At 44.5% G+C, this 26023-nt stretch overlaps 1 protein-coding gene across 3 annotated transcripts; it reads left to right on the forward strand.

Moving 5' to 3' along the window:
• The first annotated feature begins 1747 nt into the window (after positions 1-1747).
• On the forward strand, positions 1748-25423 carry UBXN8 (UBX domain protein 8). Of its 3 annotated transcripts, XM_005562997.5 has the most exons (8): positions 1748-1861; positions 9484-9606; positions 11117-11187; positions 13010-13132; positions 14811-14933; positions 18519-18560; positions 21151-21225; positions 24495-25423. In XM_005562997.5, exons 1-8 carry the CDS (start codon positions 1774-1776, stop codon positions 24660-24662), a joined length of 813 nt encoding a protein of 270 aa, XP_005563054.2. In that variant the 5' UTR covers positions 1748-1773; the 3' UTR covers positions 24663-25423. The 3 variants fall into 3 exon arrangements, with proteins under 3 accessions (XP_005563054.2, XP_045254041.2, XP_005563055.2); XM_045398106.3 differs by lacking the exon at positions 14811-14933; XM_005562998.5 differs by lacking the exon at positions 9484-9606.
• The last annotated feature ends 600 nt before the right edge of the window (positions 25424-26023 follow it).

The following is a 26023-nucleotide window of genomic DNA, read 5'->3' on the forward strand; positions in this document are numbered from 1 at the left end:
CCAGGCTGGAGTGTACTGGCATGATCTTGGCTCACTGCAGACTTGACCTCCTGGGCTCAAGGGATTCTCCCACCTCAGCCTCTTGAGTAGCTGGGACCACAGGCTACGCCACCACACGCAGCTATTTTTTTTTTGAGAGACAGGTTTAGCTATGTTGCCCAGAGGGGTCTCGAACTCCTGAGCTCAAGCAATCTGCCTCCCTCGGCCTCCCAAAGTGCTGGGAATACAGGAGTGAGCCACCGAGTCCGGCCTCAAGCTCTAAACTGCAGCAATAATCACTGGTAGTTCCTTTGCACTCAGTTTCCTAACCTTGAAATCCCACCCTTCCCGGGCACCCTTGCCAAGATTCCTAACCTTTCAACACAATGTACGCGGGACTTCCTTTTGGAAAGCCTTCTGCAAGCCTTCTGCAAGCCGTCCGGGTATGGTTCTGCAACACCCTGTGTATATCTCTATCACAGCACTCAGGCACTGCATTATATTTATTTGCTTACACGGCTATCTTTCCCACTCAGTTTATTTTCTTCTCCACAGAACCAAAGTCGAGTAAGCTGAGTTTCTTGAGGACAAATTCAGTAACGTGTATATATTTCAATCTCCAAGAGTTGTCGAGTACCAAACTGTGGAGCTCAATGTCAGATCAACTAAACTGGAGTGAGGTGGGAGGATAGATGGATGGGTCAGGAAAAAGAATTTTTCTTTTTTTCTCCCTGTGTGCTGGATTACAGGTGTGAGCCACCGCACCCAGCAAGGAAATATAATTTTTTTCTTTTTTTGAGACGGAGTCTCATTCTGTCACCCAGGCTGGAGTGCAGTGGCGCAAACTCGGCTCAAAGCAAACTCCGCATGCGGGTTCAAGCAATTCTCCTGCCTCAGCCTCCCGAATAGCTGGAATTACAGGTGACCGCCACCATGCCTGGCTAATTTTTGTATTTTTAGTAGAGACGGGGTTTCACCATATTGGCCAGGCTGGTCTCGAACTCCTGACCTTGTGATCCGCCCACCTCGGCCTCCCAAAGTGCTGAGATCACAGACGTGAGCCGGGCCAGGAAAGATAATTTCTAAGTAGGAAATGTTGTAGGTCCTGGGAGGACCTCAGTAGGTTGGGAGAAGTGCACAGTGGTGAGTTACAGGATGGCAATGAGGTCACAGAACTATGAAGTCAAGGTCAACAATAACGCATACGAGAAAAACTGACAAGTGGCGCAACAAGGGGTAGCGGGTCTCCAGGACGTGGCATTAGGACGTGCTTGTTGAGGGGCAGGTATTTGGAAGCAGGCCCCACTTTCGAGTTGTCTTTCCGCAGGAACCAGAGAGTGCGGTCGGGAACAGGAAGCAGGAACTGTTAGGGAGATAAGGAAGGTGCTACTGCCCACATCCATCCTCTACGGCCACAAGGTCAGGGGAGCCAGGCTGCCTCCTCACAGCATCAGCGTTTTCTTCGGCTTCACTTCCCTCTGGAAAGCGCTTTCTCACCGACGCTGCAGAGACCTTAGGGGCAGCCCCTGCCCTCCTACCCTCCAAGGAGCCACCACTCTAGAGCCCACGCTCCTCTGGGTATCATGTGACTTGGGGGACTACTTGCCTTTCTTTTGAAACACGGCTACAGACTATGAGTTAAAAACACTGGGCTTAGCGCCCCCTCAATAACAACGCAGCTATAGGACGGTACCCTCTCCCAGCCTGCCCGCCGCAGGGAGAGTTCCACTTCCTTCCCAGAAAACGAGGCCGGAAGGGGCGGGCTTTCAGCCTGGACCAGGCGCTTCCGCCACCATGGCTGCACGTGGGGTTGTTGGTATTTTTTTCCTCTCTGCTGTCCCCCTTGTGTGTCTGGAGCTCCGGCGTGGGATCCCGGATATAGGTAAGTGTTGACTTTTTCCCTTCGACAGTTACAGCTGGGTAATTTTCACAGGAATGTTGCATAGAATGACCGCTTCTTCGGCTGCGTCGCTTCGGAGCGGCTTTGACTACAACTCCCAGACTGCATCGTGCTTGCCTCCCACTTCCGGAGCCGACTTCACTTCGGGGAATTTTTCCCTCCAGGGGTGATGGTTTTGCGTGTAAGAGAGTAGCGGCAAAGAGCACAGGGGCAATCATAGACAGTGCTTTCGTATCCTGGTGAACATTCAAAAGGAAATCAACAGGTTGATAAGATGAAGGCCTTCTGAGAATTTAGGCTGAGAGGTTTTTTGTTTTGTTTTGTTTTGTTTTTAAATTAGAGACAGGGTCTCACTATGTTGCCCAGGCTGGTCTCGAACTCCTGGGTTCAAGAGATCCTCCTGCCTCGGCCTCTCAAAGTGCTGGGATTACAGGCCTGCGCCACTGCGCCTGGCCCTGAGATTTAAATAAGGGGCCACACCCGTGAAAAGCCAGTGGGGGCAGGGAAGGGATTGGGGAGGGGAGGAGTATTCTAGGCAAAAAGATTGTGACATGTTGGAGGAAAAGGTGAAGGCCATTGTGGCTGAATCAAGGAGAGCTGGGAAGAGGAGGAGGAATTGGCTCAGGATAATGACTTTTGTTGAACACCTATTATAAGCCAAATACCAGGTGCTAGTTATTATCTCATTTAATCTGCACTGCAGTCAGAGGAGGGTAGCACTATTATAATCCCCATTTTACAGCTGAGGGAACTGAAATTTAGGGAGATTAAGTGACTTCCCTAAGGCTTTAAAAAGGTCACTCGATTCTGTATGGAGAGTGCTTTGGACGGAAGCTATGGTGGAAGCAGTGAGGCACGTCAGGCTTTGGAAGTTGACAAGTGGTGATGATGGGCTGGACTAGGACAGTAAAAGAGGAGATGAAATGTAGACAGATTTGGGATATTGACGAAGCAGGATCAACCAACAGGCTTGTTTATGGGTTGATGTTAGGGGCAAGGGAAAGGAAGGATTCAAGGACGACTGCCTCATGGGGGATTGAACAAACCTAGGTATTTGGTAGTGCTACTGGTAAAGGGAAAATGGAAAGAAAAACAGTGGAGATGCTGAGAATCATGAGTTGATTTTTGGACATTTCAGTGATCAGTTTACATGTCTGTCTCCCTTTTTAAGGTCAATTCTAAAGTTAGGGACCATAATGAAACTTGGCTTTGTGTACCCCCTCTCTTACTCCACCTTTTCTCCTTGCTCACAAGGAGTCAGATGCCTAGAAATGTTGCCTGCAATAAGAAAATGAAAATAAAATGCTTTAAAAAAAAATGTACAAAGACTTTCCTAATGCTTCCCACTCACTCAAGCTGTGTTGGAATGTAACAAGACTTTTATCCAAAGGATCAGAAATGTTGATTTCACACTCACCATTTCCAAAATTCACCTGTTCCCTTGTCTTTTCAACATCCACCCCTACTCTGCTCATTTATTATTTATTTGAGACAAGGTCTTGCTTGGTCACCCAGGCTGCAGTGCAGTGGCACGGTCATGGCTTACTGCAGAGCCTGGACCTCCCGGCTCAAGTGATCCTCACACCTCAGCCTCCTGAGTAGCTAGGACTACAGGTGCCACACCACCATGCCCAGCTAATTTTTTGTATTTTTTGCAGAGGAGTGGTTTTGCCATGTTGCCCAGACTGGTTTGGAACTCCTAGGCTCAAGCAATCTGCCCACCTCGGCCACCCAGAATGCTGGGATTATAGGTGTGAGCCACCATGCCCAGCCAGAAATATGTTTCTTGAAAGCAGAGACCAAATGGAATTTGTTTTTGTATTCCCAGCACTTACCAGTCTCTAGTTTAATAGAACTAGGGACAAGGGTTCTAGAAATTGCACCTGGGCTCCTGGCAGCATCTTTGTCTAGTTCTTGAAATTTTCATGGAATTAGCTTCTTTCTCAGAATTCTGAATGAATGATTGTTTCCTTTGGATTGTTTTCCCTTTTTAAGTTTTTTTTGTTAATATATTTTTTTTCCTTTTTTTTTGTTTTTGCTACCTTTGGATTCTTGATAGTGAGCTTCCAATAATTATTTGTTAACAGTATTTAAGTCTGTTTTACATATCATACTTTATACCAGCAACAGGGCTGGTTATGCCTATACTAATATTCAGACATATATTGAAAAACTAGCCTTGTCTTTTTTTTTTTTTGAGACGGAGTCTCGCTCTGTCACCCAGGCTGGAGTGCAGTGACACGATCTTGGCTCACTGCAAGCTCCGCCTCATGGGTTCATGCCATTCTCCTGCCTCAGCCTCCCAAGTAGCTGGGACTACAGACGCCCGCCACGATGCCCAGCTAATTTTTTGTATTTTTAGTAGAGACAGGGTTTCACTGTGTTAGCCAGGATAGTCTCGATCTCCTGACTTGGTGATCCACCCGCCTCGGCCTCCCAAAGTGCTGGGATTACAGGCGTGAGCCTCTGTGCCCGGCCTGCGTTGTCTTTTTCTACTGTGTAAAAAAACTTTTGTTGTCAATACATTTTACTTGTACTTAAGCTAAATTTTTTTTTTTTTTTTTTTTTTTTTTAAGATGGAGTCTTACCCTGTCACCCAGGCTGGAGTGCAGTGGTGCAATCTCGGCTCACTGCAACTTCCACCTTCAGGGTTCGAGCAATTCTCCTGCCTCAGCCTCCTGAGTAGCTGGGACTACAGGCATGTGCCACCATGACCGGCTAATTTTTTTTGTAGTTTTAGTAGAGACAAGGTTTCACTATGTTGTGCCAGGTTGGTCTCCAACTCCTGACCTTGTGATCCACCTGCCTCGACCTCCCAAAGTGCTGGGATTACAGGCGTGAGCCACCATGCCTGGCCTAAGCTAAATATTTTAAGGCCAGTTCCTCATGTTTGTTATCCATTGAAGTACACTGCTTATGGGGTCTGTAGTTTAAGTACACAGAAAAAATCCAGCACTCTGGGAGGCTGAAGTGGGCGAGTCATGAGGTCAAGAGATTGAGACCATGCTGGCCAACATGGTGGAACCCTGTCTCTACTAAAAATACAAAAATTAGCGGAGCATGATAGCGCATGCCTGTAGTCCCAGCTACTCGGAAGGCTGAGGCAGGAGAATCGCTTGAATCTGGGAGGTGGAGGTTGCAGTGAGCTGAGATTGCAGCACCATGCTCCAGCCTGGCAACAGAGCGAGACTCTGTCTCAAAAAAAAAGCGAAAAAAAAAAAAAAACCTTAAAAATTTTTTTTTCTCAAAAGATATACACACAAGTAGAGTTCTTTCGTATTCCCATGTGGTGTTTGCAGATTGCTTGTTAGAACAAACAGCAATAGTATGAAACATAAATCCCACGCCTCAATGGTTTTTCTTTTGAGACAGAGTCTTACTCTGTTGCCCAGGCAGGAGTGCAGTGGTGCAATCTCAGCTCACTGCAATCTCTGCCTCCCAGGTTCAAGCCATTCTCATGTCTCAGCCTCCCAAGTAGCTAGGATAACCAGTGTTCACCACTATGCCTGGCTAATGTTTGTATTTTTAGTAGAGATGGGGTTTCACCATGTTGCCCAGGCTGGCTACGAACTCCTGAGTTCAAGTGATCCACCCACCTCAGCCTCTCAAAGTGCTGGGATTATAGGTGTGAGCCACTGCGCCTTGCCTCAGTGGTTTCTTTTCTTTTTTTTCTTTTTTTTTTTTTTTTGAGACGGAGTCTCGCTCTATCGCCCAGGCTGGAGTGCAGTGGCCGGATCTCAGCTCACTGAAAGCTCCTCCGCCTCCCGGGTTCACGCCATTCTCCTGCCTCAGCCTCCCGAGTAGCTGGGACTACAGGGTCCCACCACCTTGCCGAGCTAGTTTTTTGTATTTTTTAGTAGAGAGGGGGTTTCACCATGTTAGCCAGGATGGTCTCGATTTCCTGACCTCGAGATCCACCCGTCTCGGCCTCCCAAAGTGCTGGGATTACAGGCTTGAGCCACCGCGCCCGGCCACTTTTCTTTTTTTTTTTTTTCTGAGACGGAGTCTAACTTTGTCGCCCAGGCTGGAGTACAGTGGCAAGATCTCGGCTCACTGCAAGCTCCGCCTCCCAGGTTCACGCTATTCTCCTGCCTCAGCCTCCGAGTAGCGAGGTCTACAGGCGCCCGCCACAATGCCCAGCTAATTTTTTGTATTTTTTAGTAGAGATGGGGTTCACCATGTTAGGCAGGATGGTCTCTATCTCCTGACCTCGTGATTCTCCTGCCTCGGCCTCCCAAAATGCTGGGATTACAGGTGTGAGCCACCGCGCCCGGCCTCAGTGGTTTGTTTACATACCAATACTCTAGACATTAAACTACTTTTGTATTGGCCAGAGATAAAATAAATTAAATTATATGTCATATTGAATAACACCTGAATCAATAGTTAATACTGTCAAGTTGGAAGAGCTGTGATTTTTTTTTTTAAGTCATACTTCTTCTCTAAACAACTTTAAATTGGTAGGGTTTTAAAAAGAATAATATTAGGCCAAGCATGGTGGCTCATGCCTGTAATCCCAGCACTTTGGGAGGCCAAGAAGCGGGCATCATTTGGAAATATATATACATATATATATAATCTGATAGCCCACATCTGTGGTGCCAGCTACTTGGGAGGCTGACATGGGACCATTGCTTGAGCCCTGGAGGTCGTGGCTGCAGTGAGCTGTGATCAGCTGCTGCACTCCAGCCTGGGCAAGAGAGTGAGATTCCATCTAAAAAAAAAAAAAAAAAGGTAAGAAAAAGGTAAGAATATACATCTGTTTTCAGTTTAAAATAAAACATTTACGTCTGTAAACTCTGTCGCCCAGGCTGGAGTGCAATGGCCTGATCTCTGCTCACTGTATTCTCCACCTCCCGGGTTCAAGCCATTCTTCTGCCTCAGCCTCCCAAGTGGCTGGGATTACAGGTACCCACCATCATGCCTGGCTAATTTTTATATTTTGGTAGAGGTGGAGATTTCACCATGTTGGCCAGGTTGATCTTGAAGTCCTGACCTCAGGTGATATGCCTGCCTTGGCCTCCCAAAGTGCTGGGATTACAGGCATGAGCCATCTCTCCCAGCATAAATATATGTTTTTCTAATTCCTTCTTTAAGTTTTAGTTAATTGACTACCAGCCTTGATCACATTGGATTCCTCTGTATCTCTGCCATTTATCTTTTGAGAATTAAAAACACAAGAGTAAAAATTCCGAAAGGATGGAAATCATTTTTAACTCGGCTTTGTCTCCTGTCCTTCAACATTTGCCAAATTGTATTATGCAAAGTAGGTAGTAGATTTTTGCTCAAATAATTTTCACTTTGATTCTTAATATAAGACCAAATACTGGGCCGGGCGCGGTGGCTCACGCCTGTAATCCCAGCACTTTGGGAGGCCGAGGCGGGCGGATCACAAGGTCAGGAGATTGAGACCACGGTGAAACCCCGTCTCTACTAAAAATACAAAAAATTAGCCGGGCGCGGTGGTGGGCGCCTGTAGTCCCAGCTACTCAGGAGGCTGAGGCAGGAGAATGGCGTAAACCCAGGAGGCGGAGCTTGCAATGAGCCGAGATCGCGCCACTGCACTCCAGCCTGGGCGACAGAGCGAGACTCCGTCTCAAAAAACAAAAAACAAACAAACAAACAAACAAAAAAAGACCAAATACTGGCTGGGTGCAGTGGCTTATGCCTGCAGTCCCAGCACTTTGGGAGGATGAGGTAGGCAGATCACCACCCGCTCCTGGTCAGGAGTTCGAGACCAGCCTGTCCAATGTAGTGAAACCTTGTCTCTACTGAAAATACAAAATTAGCGAGGCATGCCTGTAGTCCGAGCTACCCAGGAGGCTGAGACAAGAGAATAGCTGGAACCCGGGAGGCAGAGGTTGCAGTAAGCCAAGATTGCACCACTGCACTCCAGCCTGGGCAACAGAGTGAGCCTCCATCTCAATAAATAAATAAATAAATAAATAAATAAAAAGACCAAATACTAAATTTTTACTTTTTCCTCGGCAAGCATGTAAATTGTAATTTTACTTACAAGTGACTAAATGTCAAGAAATACAGAAGCACACAGTTACACAATTGTGAGAAATAAGGATTTGGTGTTTCAGTGAGAATGTTTATCATAGAACTAGAATTTGAATTTGACAGGATGATTTCTTTTTTTCTTTTCTTTTTTTTTTTTTTTGAGACGGAGTCTCTCTCTGTCGCCCAGGCTGGAGTGCAGTGGTGCGATCTCTGCTCACTGCAAGCTCCGCCTCCTGGGTTCATGCCATTTTCCTGCCTCAGCCTCCCAAGTAGCTGGGACTACAGGTACCCGCCACCACTCCCGGCTAATCTTTTGTATTTTTAGTCGAGACAGGGTTTCACCGTGTTAGCCAGGATGGTCTTGATCTCTTGACCTCGTGATCTGCCCACCTCAGCTTCCCAAAGTGCTGGGATTACAGGCGTGAGCCACCACACCCGACCAACACGATATTTTCACAATTTTATTTCTAGTTATGTAATTTTCTCTATATGGGAAACTACAACTTATACATTACTGATATTCATATTTTTAGTGTAGCTGATTGCTCTAATTATAACTGTATTCCCAAGATAGTGTTTATTCTAGAATTATGTTCTGTCCATTTGTTCTGGAAATGACAACCATTATGAGTTTTTTAATGCCCAAAGGAGAACACAGTAAGCCCTCTGTATCCGTGAGTTCCACATCCGAGGATTTAAGCACCTGTGGATTGAGACTATTCAGAAAGGGCTGGGTGTGGTGTCTCACTCCTACAATCCCAGGACCTTGGGAGGCTGAGGCGAGCAGATTGCCTGAGTTCAGGAGTTCAAGACCAGACTGTACCACATGGCGAGACCCTACAAAAAATACAGAAATTAGCCGGGTGTGGTGGTGCGTGCCTGTAGTCCCAGCTACTTGGCGGGGCTAAGGCAGGAGGATCATTTGAGCCCCAGGAGGTTGAGGCTGCAGTGAGCCGTGTTCTCACCACTGCACTCCAGCAGCCTGGGTGGCAGAGCAAGACCAAGAAGAGCAACACACTGTCTCTTAAAGAAGGAAAGAAAAGAAAATATTCAGAAAAAAAATGGGGTAAATGAATGTTTGTCTGTCTGTCCCGACCATGTACAGACTTTTTTCCCTGTCCATAAACAGTAAAGTATAGCAACTATTTATAGAGCCTTTACGCTGTATTGGGTAGTATATGAGTAATCTATAGATGATTTAAAGTATGTAGGAGCATAGACTATATGCGAACACTATGCCATTTTATATCAGGTACTTGAACATCCGTGGATTTTGGTATACTCAGGAGTCCTGGAACCAATACCCCATGCATACTAAGGGATGACTATATATGAACAAAATCATAAGACAGTTATATAACTTTACTTTCCCAGTACAGATAATCTTCTAATGTGTTATAATTTATTAGGAGTATCAAGAAAACTGTTTTGGGTTGGGCGTGTTGGCTCACGCCTATTATCCTAGCTAGCACTTTGGGAGGCCAAGGCAGGAGGATCACTTGAGCTCAGGAGTTTGAGACCAGCCTAGTCAACATAGTGAGACCTCGTCTCTTAAAACAAAAAGTTTTGAATTTTAATTTTTTTTTTTCCTTCGTCAGGAATCAAGGATTTTCTTTTGCTTTGTGGCCGGATTTTCTTACTGCTTGCTCTTCTTACTTTAATTATTTCTGTGACTACCTCATGGCTTAACTCATTTAAATCTTCCCAAGTTTATCTGAAGGGTAAGTTTATTATTTATGCTACCCTTTTATGCCATTCTACTCAAATTTCTTTCCTTTATTTATTCTAGAACTTTGCACAGTAAGAACCATTTTACTATTAATTTGTGATGTGTAGTTTCAGGGAGAGTAATCATCACAACTTTAGTCATGATTTTGTGTGTGGTTTTTAAAAATTAGTGATGATGGCTTTGCATGGACTATATCCCAACATTTTTATGAGAAATTGTACATTTTTCTCATATATATGTGTTTTTAAGCTATATCATTTCTAAGTTGTTATATGGTAAATTCCCTAATTTTAAATTGTGTGTTTGTGTTGCTTAACTGCCGTTTGATACCTACAGTTTATGAGCTGTTCTACCGAGTGAAAGTATCTATCATTAACCTTTTTTTTTTTTTTTGGAGATGGAGTCTCGCTCTGTCACCAGCTGGAGTGCAGTGGTGCAATCTTGGCTCACTGCAACCTCCGCCTCCTGGGTTCAAGCGATTCTCCTGTCTCAGCCTCCTGAGTAGCTGGGACTACAGGCATGCACCACCATGCCTAGCTAAATGTTGTATTTTTAGTAGAGATGGGGCTTCACCATGTTTGCCAGGATGGTCTTGATCTCTTGACCTCGTGATCCGCCCGCCTCAGCCTCCCGAAGTTGGGATCACAGGCATGAGACAGCACGCCCTGCCGATCTACCATTAATCTTGAAAGGCTTTTCATCCTAATTTTTTGTTCCATTCTAGCAGTTTTTACTTAGACACCTTTGTCTTTTATATGTAAATGTTTTTAATTTTAGGAAATCATGCTTGCTTTTGGTTTTTAAATTTGAGACAGAGTCTCGCTCTGTCACCCAGGCTGGAATGCAGTGGCATGATCTTGGCTCACTGCAGCCTCCTCCTCCCAGGCTCAAGTGATCCTCTTGCCTCAGCTTCCCAAGTAGTTGGGACTACAGGTGTGTACCACTGCATCTGGCTAATTTTTGTAGTTTTTGTAGAGGTGGGATTTCGCCATGTAGCCCAGGCTGGTCTCTAGCTCCTGAGCTCAAGTGATCCACCTGCCTCAGTCACCCAAAATGCTGAGATTGCAGGCTTGACCACTTCGCCTAGCCTGTTTCATTTTTGATAAGCAAAAGTTTGTGAGTCCTAGAAGCCTTTTAAAATAATATTGTACTTAGCCTCAGAATCTTAAAACCAAAAACTACATATTTTCTATGCTACTAGGAAGAAGCTTGTCATTAGTGAATTTGGTACATTGTGTTTTCACTGTTTATTTAAATGTAAGTAAATAAAAGGAAAGTGACCAGTGTTGAATGTATAGCCCTTTCAAATTAACTATGAATAAAACCATAATCCTAAAAGGTTATATTATTCAACCCAAACATAAATGACAGTGTGATATTTTAGGGTCTCCCAACCATAGACTTCAGATTTTTTTTCTTTCTTTTGATAAATTATTTGATTGGTTATACTTCAAATGAGATATTTGGGAAGTAAAAAGCACTTTCATGTTTTGATGTCTTAGAAGAAGAAGAAAAGAATGAGAAAAGACAAAAACTTGTGAGAAAAAAACAACAAGAGGCACAAGGAGAGAAGGTAAGCCAGAATTTTTAGAGACTTTATGCATAGAGAAATACAAAAATCTCTGAGGCAATTAAAAATAAGGTCTGTTGCTTCTGTGTTTGTGCTAAGATTTAAAAAATATATATTGAGGTCAAATTCATGTGACATAAACTTGACCATTTTATGTTACTTGTTTTTGAAATGGAGTCTCACTCTGTCACCTAGGCTGGAAAGCAGTGGTGAGATCTTGGCTCACTGCAATCTCCACCTCCCAGGTTCAAGCGATTCTCCCGCCGCAGCCTCCCAAGTAGCTAGGATTACAGGCATGCACCACCACACCCAGCTAATTTTTGTATTTTTAGTAGAGACGTGGTTTCGCCATATTGGCCAGGCTGGTCTTAAACTCCTGACCTCAGGTGATCCGCCTGCCTTGGCCTTCCAAAATGCTGGGATTACAGACATGAGTCACTGTGCCCAGCCACAATTGACCAGGCTGTTCAGTGACATTTAGTACATTCACAAGGTTGTACAACTACCACCTCTGTTCCATCTCCCATGAAGAAAACCGTATACTCTTTAAACAGTCACTCCCCACTTTCCCCTCCTCCCATCCTCTGGCAACTACCAGTCTGCTTTCTGTTGGTATGAATTTACCTATTGTGGATGAATAATATTGCATTGAATAGATATACTTTTTTTTTTTTTTTTTTTGAGACTGGGCCTCTCTCTGTTGCCCAGGCTGGGGTGGAGTGGTACAACCATAGCTCACTGTCACCTCAAATTCCTGGGTTCATGGGATCCTCCTGCCTCAGCTTCCTGGGTAGCTGGAACTATAGACACAAACACACCACCACGTTCAGCTAATTTTTTTAAAATTTTGGGTCAGGCATAGTGGTACATGCCTGTAATTCCAGCACTTTGGGAGGCTGAGACGGGTGGATCACGAGGTCAAGAGATCAGGACCATCCTGGCCAACATGGTGAAATCCCATCTCTGCTAAAAATATAAAAATTAGCTGGGTGTGGTGGCATGTGCCTGTAGTCCCAGCTACTAGGGATGCTGAGCCAGGAGAATGACTTGAACCCAGGAGGCAGGGGTTGCAGTGAGCCAAGATTGTGACAGTGCACTCCAGCCTGGCGACAGAGTGAGACGCCATTTAAAAAACAAAAAATTTGACCAGGCTTGGTGTTTTCCACCTGTAATCCCAGCACTTTGGCAGGCAGAGGCAGGTGGATCACTTGAGGTGAGGAGTTTGAGACCAGCCTGGCCAACATGATGAAACCCCATCTCTACTAAAAATACAATAATTAGCTGGGCATGGCGATGGGCACCTGTAGTCCCAGCTACTTGGGAGACTGAGGCTGGAGAATCACTTGACCCCAGGAGCCGGAGGTTGCAGTGAGTGGAGTCTGCACCACTGCACTCCATCCTGGGCGACAGAGTGAGACTCCGTCTCAAAACAAAAACAAAACAAAAATGAAGGATGTTGGCTTCCCTTTCCAGATTTAAGACCTGAAATTCTGAAGATGACACTTGGTTTCCCATTTGTGACAAATCCTTGGAGTTACCATTACTGGCATTCCATTTGAATCAGGATATGGGATTGTTCCCAGCATGAAAACCACAACCTGCTTGATAGTTTCATAATCAGGCAGGTAAAAAACCAATGTCTGTCCAGCTTGCTGTCTGCCTGTTGGCACGAGCCTCCCCGCAGCCAAGCAGCCAAACAGGGTGGCAGTGGCTCTGTTCAGCCAGCAGGGCTCTTACTTGGTTCTTATTTACAACTTTATAGATAGCGTACATTTTAAGGAACATTAATGTATAGTAACAACGCCTAATTTGTTGTTTTGAACAGGCCAGCAGATACATAGAGAACATTTTAAAACCTCACCGGGAAATGAAATTGAGAAAACTGGAGGAGCGCTTTTATCAAATGACGGGTGAAGCCTGGAAATTAAGCAGTGGTCACAAACTTGGGGTTGGAAAATATTCTCATTTTATATTTTGAATCCTCTTACTGTGTTTCCTATTACATGATTGATTTGTAATTGAAACTGATGTTAGTCTGTTTTTAGGAGTTTTTATTGATAATGATTGTATATCAGTTTTTGTTCAGCATACTTGTTTATCGCATGGTTAAGGGGTTGGTCTTTGTTTTTAAAAGACAGGGTCTCTCTCTGTTGCCCAGGCTGGGGTGCAGTGGCACGATCGTAGCTCACTGCAGCCTCAAACTCCAGGGCTCAAAGGATCTTCCTACCTCAGCTTCTTAAGTTGCTAGGACTACAGGTGCACCCTACCATGGACTGCACCTGGCTGGTGAAGTGTTTTTTGGTGCCTAAAGAGCATATAACTTGGTTCCTTAAAAAGCTGTTGTGGTGGCTTATGCCTGTAATCCCAGCAATTTGGGAGGACGAGGCAGGCAGATTGCTTGAGACCAGGAGTTTGAGACCAGCCTGGGCAACATAGGAAGACCTTGTCTCTAAAAAAAAAAAAAAAAAAAAAAAAAAATTAAAAATTAGCCAGACGTGATAGTGTGTGGCTGTAGTTTCAGCTACTTGGGAGGTTGAGGCAGGAGGATCACTTGAGCCCAGGAGGTCAAAAGGCTGCAGTGAGCTGTGACCACCACTGCACTCCAGCCTGGGAGACAGAGCAAGACCCTTTCTCCAAAAAACAAACAAACAAAAACTGTGGCATAAGATAGTCTTTAAAACTGTTGAATAAATTGCTGTTGTCTTATACGAGGGCAAGAACATTCTGATCTTTCCTCAAGTCAAGATCTCCAAGGTATTAAGCTCATGTTATGTATGTTATTATATATTCTGATTTTTAAGTCAAATTAAACTTTGGTTATGTTTTCCTTCAGCATTGTATATGAATTTTATCAGTTTCTACAGAAGTTTACAATTTTAAGTTTTCTTTTTTTTTTTTTTTTTGAGGCGGAGTCTCGCTCTGTTGCCCAAGATGGAGTGCAGTGGCGCCATCTCAGCTGACTGCAACCTCTGCCTCTCAGGTTCAAGGGATTCTTCTGCCTCAGCTAATTTTTGTTTTTGAGACAGAGTCTCAACTCCATCACCCAGGCTAGAGTGCAGTGGCGTGATGTCGGCTCCCTGCAACCTCCGCCTCCTAGGCTCAAGCGATTTTCCTGCCTCAGTCTCCCGAGTAGCTGGGATTACAGGTGCCTGCCACCATGCCTGGCTAATTTTTGTATTTTTTTTAGTAGAGGTGGGGTTTCACCATGTTGACCAGGCTGGTCTCCAACTCCTGACCTCCAGTGATCTGCCTACCTCGGCGTCCTGAAATTCTGGGATTACAGGTATGAGCCACTGCACCCAGCCAATTTCTGTATTCTTTTAGTAGAGACAGCGTTTCACTGTGTTAGCCAGGCTGGTCTTGGACTCCTGACTTCAGGTGATCTGCCTTCCTCAGTCTCTTAAAGTGCTGGGATTACAGGTGTGAGCCACAGCACCCTGCTAAAGCCTCGTGTTTTCTTGTTGACGGAGATAATGCTTTAATTTTTTGGGTCTCATAATGGCTTGCTAATATTTTTCTGCTGACATGCCATCAGGGTAAAAAAAAAGAAAAAGGAAAAACAATTGTGAATATACTAAAGTTGATAGAAAACATCTCTTTAGAAACCGTCTGTTGTGTTTGACCAGGGTGATGAAGGTACAAGTCAGTCATCTTTTGAAACATCAAATAGAGAAGCAGCAAAGAGCCAGAACTTGCCTAAACCTTTAACTGAATTTCCATCTCCTGCTGTACAGCCCACATGCAAGGAGGTAAAGTACTTCATGCCTGTCATTGAATTGTGTTTGTGTGCAGTAGGAGGATCAAACTCTGGGTGAGGTGGTGTACTGGGTGAAGATCAGGACTGGCCTTTTATCCAGATGGTGTCTTCCCACTACCTTACAAAGTGATCACCTTTATTAAGAATAGGCTGGGCGCCGTGGCTGATACCTGTAATCCCAACACTTTGGGAGGGTTGAGGCCAGGAGTTTAAGCCCAGCCTGGCCAACATGGTGAAACCCCATCTCTATTTAAAAAAAAAAAAAAAAGATTTTTCCTTGTTCAATATTAATATTAATGCTCTGAATCCAACTTGGAAGCAATAAAGACAAATGCTAATAGGTTTAGAAAATACTCAATTATTGACTGGACATGGTGGCTTTACGCCTGTAATCCCAGCACTTTGGGATGCCAAGGCAGGCAGATCAGCTGAGGTCAGGAGTTCAAGATCAGCCTGGCCAACATGGTAAAACCCCATCTCTACTAAAAATACAAAAATATTAGCTGGGCGTGGTAGCAGGCGCCTGTAATCCCAGCTACTGAGGAGGCCGAGACAGGAGAATTGCTTGAACCCAGGAGGTGGAGGTTGCAGTGAGCCAAGATTGCACCATTGCACTCCAGCCTGGATGACAATAGTGAAACTCTGTCTCAAAAAAAAAAAAAGGGCTGGGCGTGGTGGCTCATGCCTGTAATCCCAGCAGTTTGGGAGGCCGATGTGGGTGGATCACAAGGTCACGAGTTCAAGACCAGCCTGGCCAAGATGGTAAAACCCCGTCTCTACTAAAAATACAAAAATTAGTGGCAGGCACCTGTAATCCCAGCTACTTGGGAGGCTGAAGCAGGAGACTCTCTTGAACCCGGGGGAGGGGAGGTTGCAGTGAGCCTAGATCACACCACTGCACTCCAGCCTGGGCGATAGAGTGAGACTGTGTCTCAGAAAAAAAAAAATACTCAATTTTTTTTTTTTTTTTTTTTTTTTTTGAGACGGAGTCTCGTTCTGTCGCCCAGACTGGAGTGCAGTGGCGAGATCTCAGCTCACTGCAAGCTCCGCCTCCTGGGTTCACACCATTCTCCTGCCTCAGCCTCCTGAGTAGCTGGGACTACAGGCACCTGCCACTGCACCAGGCTAATTTTTTTGTATTTTTAGTAGAAACGGGGTTTCACCGTGTTAGCCAGGATGGTCTCCATCTCCTGACCTCATGATCCTCCCACCTTGGCCTCCCAAAGTGCTGGGATTACAGGTGTGAGCCACTGTGCCCGGCCAAAAATACTCAATTCTTTTTAAGGAATTTGATTATGTAAAAATGAAAAATATAATGCTTACGAAGGGAAGCGTTCCTGTTGACTTAAGACATTATCAAGCCCTGTCTTGTGAGTGGCTAATAGCTGTCATTAACATGAGTGTATAATTTTCCTTATCGGCCCTTCTAGGGAATAGATTAGCAATCAGTCACTTTGGGTTAGTGCCCAGGTTTATTATACATGTTTTTCATTCAAATCTTCAATCCCTAACGTAATTCCGATTGGAGCTGGGAAAGATTGGAAATAAGAAATCTGTTTTTACCGGCCCTTAGGGAAAGCTGGGAGGCTGTCTATTCCCTGAAAATAGTTTCTAAGATACTGCTTCTCAATCTGAGATTTCCTGGTCCCATAGTGGAGATTAAGCAGAGGAATCAGATTATTGAACTATCACTGACATTTGAAAAAGGTCAATATGAACTAAACGGACTGACTAAAAACTCATGTTTGTGTTTTGTTAATAACACTATCTTATTGCTGATGGCAGATTTTACTTGGCAGTCACATATGCTTTTGATACCAAAGGAAAACAAATGAGTTATTTAGTAAATGCAAGTAAGGTTAGATTACATGTTATAAAATATATTCTGTGGTATTAATCAATAAAGAGAGTTCCTGGAGATGAAGTCATTGGTAACAAATGTTTTAATGAAAGAAAATGGTCTAAATATCTGGATTGTTTTATTTTTATTTTTTTGAGACAGGGCCTCACTCTGTCACCCAGGCTGGAGTGCAGTGGCGCAGTCATGGCTCACTGCAGTCTCTGCCTCCTGGGTTCAAGAGATTCTCGTGCCTCAACTTCCTAAGTAGCTAGGATTACAGGCATGCACCAGCACTCCTGGCTAATTTTTGTATTTTTAGTAGAGATGGGGGTATCATCATGTTGACCAGGCTGGTCTTGAACTCCCGACCTCAGGTGATCTGCCTGCCTCAGCCCCCGAAAGTGCTGGGATTACAGGCGTGAGCCACCACACCCAACCCAATATCCGGATTCTTAATAGATTAATGGAAATAGGGAAACATGAGTAAATGACAGAAGCAACCAAAGTAAATGGTTTCTGTCAGTCACCTGGGAGTGTGAGTGACAATAAGTGCATATTCATGTTAAAATTTGTATATGGGCCAGGCGTGGTGGCTCACACCTGTAATCCCAGCACTTTGGGAGGCTGAGGCGGGTGGATCACAAAGTTAGGAGATCAAGACCATCCTGGCTAACTCGGTGAAACCCCGTCTCTACTAAAAAATACAAAGAATAAGCCTGGCATGGTGTGGGGCGCCTGTAGTCCCAGCTACTTGGGAGGCTGAGACAGGAGAATGGTGTGAACCCGGGAGGTGAAGCTTGCAGTGAGCTGAGTTTGCGCCACTGCACTCCAGCCTGGGCGACAGGGCGAGACTCCGTCTCAGAAAAAAAATAAGTAAATAAAATAAAATGTGTATATGTTTGAAGCAAAATAATTTTGGGGTCTAATTTTGTTTTTTTTTTTTAAAGACGGAGGCTTGCTCTGTCACCCAGGCCGGAATGCAGTGACACAACCTCAGCTCATTGCAACCTCTGCTTCCTGGGTTCCAAGTGATTTTCCTGCCTCAGCCTCCTGAGTAGCTGGGATTATGGGCACCTGCCATCATGCCTGGATAATTTCTGTATTTTTGTAGAGATGGGGTTTCACCATGTTCGCTACGCTGATCATGAACTCTTGACCTCAAGTGATCCATCCGCCTCGGCCTCCCAATGTGTTGGGATCACAGGCGTGAGCCATTGTGCCTGGCTGATTCATGTTAATATTTATCCTGTTTTTATGTAAATGTATGTGTATATGCATACACATCATGTTTTTTGTGTTTTTTTTTTTTTTAAGTGACAGTCTTGCTTTGTTGCAATGGTTAGCCTTGAACTTCTGAGCTCAAGTGATCCTCCTGCCTCAGCCTCCTGAGTTGCTGGGATTCCAGACATGAGCCACTGTATCTGGCTGTTTTTAAAAAAAATAGTACATTTTTATATATTAGTAATATTTTGGAACATAATAGAAGCAAAATCCTTTAAATATGTATAGCTTGGGAGCTATTATCTCAAATCCTATTTTTATGATTAATTTTAGCACACTTGCCCAAAAATGTTTATTAATTGAGCTATTTGCACTATAAACTTTTTATAGATGTATAAAGATTTAAGTAAGCTTAGATGTGTGTCTAAACCCTGTATTGAGAGGAACTCTTCTCGCTGACACTTTTGTTTGCTTCTTGAAAATGTTTACATTCCTCTTACCAATCTTTTTCTTTAGATTCCTGATTTACCTGAAGAACCTTCTCAAACAGCAGAAGAAGTAAGTCTGTTATTCTCCTTGAAAAGTAAACTTATTTTCTATTTTCTTTGCTTAACATCCATTAAATATGTCTTATCTAAGCTTGGGTTTAGAAAGATATGATAGCGTAAGTGTTCACGTGATTATACCGTAACTAGGTCTTTTTTAGAACATAGAGACAGGGTCTCACTATGTTGCCTAGGCTGGCCTTGAACTCCTGGGCTCAAGTGATCCACCTGCCTCCGCCTCCTAGTTAGTCAGTCTTATTTGGAATGCAGTGTAGTATCAAATTCCTCAGCATGAGTCCTATTTTGCAAGCCTGCTGTGTGCTGAGTTTTTTTTTGAGATGAAGTCTCGCTCTTGTCACTCAGGCTGGAGTGCAATGACATGATCTCAGTTCACTGCAACCTCCGCTTCCCGAGTTCAAGCGATTCCCCTGCCTCAGCCTCCCAAGTAACTGCCACCACACCGGGCTAGTTTTTGTATTTTTAGTAGAGACGGGGTTTTACCAATTTGGCCAGGCTGGCCTGGAACTCCTGACCTCAGGTGATCTGCCTGTCTTGACCTCCCAAAGTGGTGGGATTACACCCACCCACTGCCTCAGGCATAGGATACACGTGGGCTTTTCCAGAAGTTTAGGTCAGATAATGCATGGCTTACTAAAGCAGAATCAAAATAGGCATATGTCCCAGCACTTTGGGAGGCCAAGAGGGGAGGATTACTTCAGCTTAGGAATTCAAGACCAGCCTGGGCAACATAGTGAGACCCTGTCACTACAAAAAGGAAAAAAACTAGGCAAATGACTTCAAATTGCAGTTCTCCTTTTCAAAGGAGAAAATGAAGAGGGCAACTACGTTGTAAGCTGTTTTAATTTAGGAGTGGTTTGCCGTTGGGGGCTGGGCTAGGACTGATCCCCAGCTGTGTCAAGCTGCCTTCTTCCCAGTTGCTGAGTCATAGTCCGTGGTGCCCTCCTGTCACTGGCCACCCTACTTATAGACACTTCCTCATGTATGGGGAGCACACACCTGTCTTGAAAGCCATTAAGTCATTTGGGCAGTAAATCCAGGAGAAGCCACTTCTTGGGGCTCGGCAACAGCTATACTCCTTGGAAACCTTTTTTTTTTTTTTTTGAGACAGGCTTTTGCTCTGTCTCATAGGCTGGAGTGCAGTGGCATGATCATAGCTCACTGCATTTTCAACCTCTCAGGCTCAAGTAATCCTCCTAAGCGTCCCAAGTAACTAGGACTGCAGGCACATGCCACCAGTCCTGGCTAATTTTTAAATTAAAAAAATTTTTTTTGGGCCGGGCGCGGTGGCTCAAGCCTGTAATCCCAGCACTTTGGGAGGCCGAGACGGGCGGATCACGAGGTCAGGAGATCGAGACCATCCTGGCTAACCCGGTGAAACCCCATCTCTACTAAAAAATACAAAAAACTAGCCGGGCGAGGTGGCGGGCGCCTGTAGTCCCAGCTACTCGGGAGGCTGAGGCAGGAGAATGGCGTAAACCCGGGAGGCGGAGCTTACAGTGAGCCGAGATCCGGCCACTTGCACTCCAGCCTGGGTGTCAGAGCGAGACTCCGTCTCAAAAAAAAAAAAAAATTTTTTTTGGTAAAGATTGGGTCTCACTGTGTTGCTCAGGCTGGTCCAACTCCTGGTCTCACGTGATCCTCTCACCTTGGCCTCCCCAGGTGGTGGGATTATAGGTGTGAGTCACTGTGCCTGATGGGAAAGCTTTTTTTTTTTTGAGACCAAGTCTCACTGTGTTGCTCAAGCTGGAGTGCAATGGCACGATCTTGGCTCACTGAAACCTCTGCTTCCCGGGTTCAAGCCATTCTCCTGCCTCAGCCTCCTGAGTAGCTAGGACCACAGGTGTGTGCCACAATGCCTGGCTAATATTTGTATTTTTAGGAGAGATGGGGTTTCACCATGTTGGCCAGGCTGGTCTCGAACTCCTGACCTCAAGTGATCTGCCCACCTCGGCCTCCCAGAGTGCTGGGATTACAGCCTGAGACACTGCACCTGGCCTGTTGGAAATATTTTCTAACATAGCTTTCCTGAGAGGGAGGGGTGCTGCTCTAAAACCACCACTTATACATAATATGATACCCACATAACTCCCAGCATAGTTAATGATCATGTTAGTCATAAAGGGTTTCTTGACAGTTGAAAAATAAACACTAATTTGTCATCTTCTCATTTTATAATGTCTTTTTTTTTTAAAAAAAAAACAGTCTTGCTCTGTCATCCAGGCTGGGGTGTAGTGGCATGATCACAGCTAACTGCTGTCTCAGATTCCCTGGGCTCAGGCAATTCTCCCACTTCAACCTCCCAAGTAGCTGGGACTAGAGGAGTGCACCACCACATCTAGCTAATTTTTCTATTTTTTGTGGCAGGGGGGTGTCTCAAACTCCGGGCCTCAAGTGGTCCACCTGTCTCAGCCTCCCAAAGTCCTGGGATTATAGGCGTGAGCCACCACCATGCCCTACCTATGTCTTTTAATAATTAGCAAAGCAGCATCTAAGTCCTTTTTAGCTGCTTAGCTGTTTTATAGAATGAAAGGGATTGCAAAGAGCAATGGATCGGAGTTCTTATGTGAATCTTTCTTCCTCAGGTAGTTACTGTTGCTCTCCGATGTCCCAGTGGGAATGTCCTGAGGAGAAGGTTTTTGAAGTCCTGCAGCTCACAGGTAAGTGAAGGAATTCGCATTTTGAGAAATATCTTTGTTGAATTTGGCAGTAGTTTATTCACATGCCTTTGGGAAGGTGTGATCACATTGTCATCCTGCACTTCCCATCAGGTATGGATAAAGGACATTTCCAGGTACTCCACAATGCAGAAATTTGGCTAACTAGGCATGCATGCCGGATGTCTCTGAATTGTGATCTCTGCATTCACATTTTACTTATTCTTTCCCTTTGGTGTATTTTTCCTTTGTTGTTTGCTTTCATTACATTTTCATAATTTGATGGGCAAGATGCTTTTAAATCCTTAGGAAGTAGCCACTATTAACTTTAGACTTTTTTTTCTTTTAAAAACAGTACTGTGGGCTGGGTGCAGTGGCTCACGTCTATAATCCCAACACTTTGGGAGGCCAAGGTGGGCAGATCACTTGAGGTCAGGAGTTCGAGACCAGCCTGGCCAACATGGTGAAACCCCATCTCTACTAAAAATATGAAAATTAACCAAGCATGGTGGCGGACTCCTGTAATCCCCACTACTTGGGAGGCTGAGGCAGGAGAATCACTCGAACCTGGGAGGCAGAGGTTTTAATGAGCCGAGATCGTGCCACCGCACTCCAGCCTGGGTGACAGAGCAAAATTCTGTCTCAAAAATAATAAATAATAAAAAAGAATACTGTGGTTGTTAGTGATAATTTGGAAAATATGGAAAAGTAGAGTGAAAAAAATTTGATCTGTAGTCTCATGCCAAAACCAGTTACTAACATTTTGGTATATTTCCATCTCTAATTACATTTAAACATAAAATTATGTGTGCATTAAAAATATATGTAAATAATTTTCTGTCCTGTTTGTTGTATTTAACCTTTAATGACAAGAATGCTATAAACCGTAATGGAAAATACTGGATTTGACTACATAAAAAATCCGGCCAGGTGCGGTGGCTCACGCCTGTAATCCCAGCACTTTGGGAGGCCAAGGCGGGCGGATCATGAGGTCAGGAGATGAAGATCATGCTAACATGGTGAAACCTCGTCTCTACTAAAAATACAAAAAAATTAGCCAGGCGAGGTGGCGGGCACCTGTAGTCCCAGCTACTCGGGAGGCTGAGGCAGGAGAATGGCGTGAACCCGGGAGGCGGAGCTTGCAGTGAGCTGAGATCGCTCAAAAAAAAAAATTAAAAATTCCGTAAAGAAACTATTCATAAAGTTTAGTTGTTTTTTTTTTTTTTTTTTTTTTTTTGGAGACAGAATCTTGCCCTGTCACCCAGGCTGGAATGGAGTGGTGCGATCACAGCTCACTGCAACCTCCATCTCCTGGCCTCAAGCAATTCTTGTGCCTCAGCCTCCTAAGTAGCTGGGACCAGAGGCACATACCACTGTTCCTGGCTAATTTTTGTATTTTTAGTAGAGACGGGGTTTTGCCATGTTGGCCAGGCTGGTCTTAAACTCCTGGGCTCAAGTGATCCGCCCACCTTGGCCTCCCCAAGTGTTGGGATTATAGGCGTGAGCCATCACAACCAGCCCATTTTACTATTTATGTGTGACAGTCATTTTTTATAAGGAGCTTAAATCAAAGAAAAGATAAACACCTCAGTAGACTGACAGGGAAAGAAACATATGAATATCATGTTTCCTAAAGAAGACTCAGTGACAGATAAATATATGAAAAAAATGTTTGGCCTCACACAGAATCAATGAAGTACAAATAAAATGAAACTGTATTTTCTACCTAACTGGACTGTCAAAGATTAAAAAGAAATAGTACCCAGATTGGAAAACAGGGATTCTTAAAACTTTAATAGTTTTTTGGCTGGGTACTGTGGTTCACACCTGTAATCCCAACACTTTGGGAGGCTTAGGCAAGCAGATCACGAGGTCAAGAGATTGAGACCATCCTTGCCAACATGGTGAAACCTTGTTTCTACTAAAAATACAAAAATTAGCCAGGCATGGTGGTGGGCGCCTGTAGTCCCAGCTACTCAGGAGGCTGAGGCAGGAAAATTGCTTGAACCCGGGAGGCGGAGGTTGCAGTGACCCGAGATTGTACCACTGCACTCCAGTCTGGGAGACAGAGCAAGACTGTCTCAAAAAACAACAAAACAGAAAACCTTTAATATTTTTTATATTTTAAAAATAGAACAGGGTCTCACTATGCTGACCAGGTCAATCTTGAACTCCTGGGCTCGAATGATTCTCCTGCCTCGTCCTTCCAAAGTGCTGGGATTACAGGTGTGAGCCACTGTGTCTGGCCATCATAACTTGTTAATGTGAATGTAAATAGGATCAGTGTTCCTGACAGATAATTTACAATTGTTTTTATTTATTTTTGTGAGATTGGTTCTCACTCTGTCACCAAAGCTGAAGCACAGTGGTACAATCACAGCTCACTGAAACCTTGACCTTCCCGGGCTCAGGTGGTCCTTGCACCTCAGCCTCCTGAGTAGCTGGGATTATAGGCACGCACCACCGGACCTGGCTAATTTTTGTATTTTTTGTAGAGACTGGGTTTCGCCATGTTACCCAGGCTGGTCTCAAACTTCTGTGCCATTATATGTTTGGAAAAAAATGTATACATATGTGTGTGTGTGTGTGTGTGTGTGTGTATATATATAGTTTTGAGACAGAGTCTTGCTCTGTCACCCAGGCTGGAGTGCAGTGGCGGGATCTCAGCTCACTGCAACCTTCGCCTCCTGGGTTCAAATTATTCTCCCTCCCCAGCCTCCTGAGGGCCTGGGATTACAGGTGCCCGCCACCACACCTGGCTAATTTTTGGCTGGGCACAGTGGCTTATGGCCGTAATCTCAGCACTTCAGGAGGCGCAGGCAGGCAGATCACTTGAGGTCAGGAGTTCAAGACCAGCCTGGCCAACATGGTGGAACCCCATCTCCACCAAAAATACAAAAATTAGCCGGGCATGGTGCCAGGCGCCTGTATAATCCAAGCTACTCTGGAGGCTGAGGCAGGAGAATCGCTTAAACCCAGGAGGTGGAGGTTTCAGTGAGCCGAGATTGTGCCATTGCACTCCAGCCTGGGTGACAGAGCAAGACTCCCATGTCAAAAAAAAAAAAAAAAAAGAATATTCCTATCTCAAAACTCATGGCAAGCTATTTTCCTTTAAGCTCTAGAAAGTTTCTTTGAAAGGTATGAAAATTCTGTCTCATGACTTCTAGGGATGTGATTTTACACTGACAAAATTATAAAATGTTATGGTGGTCTAAAGGGACACGGTGTGTAAAGTATTTGATAATGACTAAGCCAAGCTTTTTATCTTCTAGGTCTTACTTGACTGGATGATGAGAATTGGGTACCACACATCTCTATACAGCCTTTCTACTTCCTTTCCCAGACGGCCTCTGGCAGTGGAGGGGGGCCAGTCGCTGGAGGACGTAGGAATAACTGTGGACACTGTGCTCATCCTGGAAGAGAAGGAGCAGACCAACTAGGAAAGAAGTTTGAGACCAGCCTGGGTAACATGGCGAAACCCAGTCTCTACATGCTCCCTGTTCTGCTTGAAGTCAGCTATGCCATCACCTCCTGGCACAATAAAGGCTTCACATTAAAACCACACCATACCTTGATTGAGCTCATGGCAGTAAACATTGAACATTGATATCCATGGGAATAGGATTAGAAAAGGATTGCTTTCTGCATATAATAATCTGTGGACTGTGCCATTTTACAGTGTACCAAATGAGAACGAGGTAAAAATGTATGCAGTAAGGCACTCCGTAATTGCTATTTTTCCCCAGCTGACATGATTTCTCAGTGTTAGAAAACAAACCCATAGAACTTTGCTTTCTGCCTCTTCAATCCATCTTACCACACAGTATTTCATGATTCAGTCAAATTCTTCAAAGTCTTATAAGCAGGAGTGTTTATTCTGCTGTATTTCTGTGAAATTGAAAACTTGGAAGAAGCTTCAAAGCTCTTGGAGGCTTTAAAGTTCTTTCTGATGGGTATGCATTACAGTTAACTGATGTTTGCGATTTATATAATTTTGACTTGTATTAAATGTTATATTTACAAAGTTCCAAATGAATCAGTATTTTTAAAAATAAAACTATGAAAGCATTAAAATATAGGTGAATTTTAAAAAATGTATCTGATCATTTCCCTCTCCTGCTTCTAAGGTTATAATGATAAAGTCATGCACTGTTCAGACTCCAAGTGTGGTTATAAAAGGCTTTTAACTTTGTTCTACTCACTCCTTTTTTCTTGTCTCATGCTCTGTTTTAAAAGTCTGCTCAGGCCTGGTGTGGTGGCTCATGCCTATAATCCCAGTACTTTGAGAGGCTGAGGCGGGCGGATCATGAAGTCAAGAGACCGAGACCAGGCTAGGCACAGTGGCTTACGCCCATTATCCCAGCACTTTGGGAGGCCAAGGCAGGTGCATCATGAGGTCAGGAGTTCAACACCAGCCTGGCCAAGATGGTGAAACCCCATCTCTACTAAAAATACAAAATTTAGCCAGGTGCAGTGGCAGGTGCCTGTAATTCCCAGGTACTCGGGAGGCAGAGGCAGGAGAATTGCTTGAATCTGGCCAGCAGATGTTTCACTGAGCTTAGATCATGGCACTGCACTCCAGACTGGGTGACAGAGTGAGACTGTGTCTCAAAAAAAAAAAAAAGAGTTGAAGACCAGCCTGACCAACATGGTAAAACCCCATCTCTACTAAAAGTACAAAAATTGGCCGGGCGCGGTGGCTCACGCCTGTAATCCCAGCACTTTGGAAGGCCGAGGCGGGCGGATCATGAGGTCAGGAGCTGGAGAGCATCCTGGCTAACACGGTGAAACCCCGTCTCTA

The sequence above is a fragment of the Macaca fascicularis genome, chromosome 8 (genome assembly GCF_037993035.2).
Source record: "Macaca fascicularis isolate 582-1 chromosome 8, T2T-MFA8v1.1".
NCBI classification, from domain to species: Eukaryota; Metazoa; Chordata; class Mammalia; order Primates; family Cercopithecidae; genus Macaca; species Macaca fascicularis.

What these genes read in the sequence shown, in the direction of transcription:
- UBXN8 (XM_005562997.5), top strand. Translation starts at nt 1,774, where the DNA reads ATGGCTGCACGTGGGGTTGTTGGTATTTTTTTCCTCTCTGCTGTCCCC. An exon ending in TTCCCAAGTTTATCTGAAGG is followed by an intron (nt 9,607 to 11,116) that starts GTAAGTTTATTA and finishes TTGATGTCTTAG; the next exon opens with AAGAAGAAGAAAAGAATGAG. An exon ending in AAGAGGCACAAGGAGAGAAG is followed by an intron (nt 11,188 to 13,009) that starts GTAAGCCAGAAT and finishes TGTTTTGAACAG; the next exon opens with GCCAGCAGATACATAGAGAA.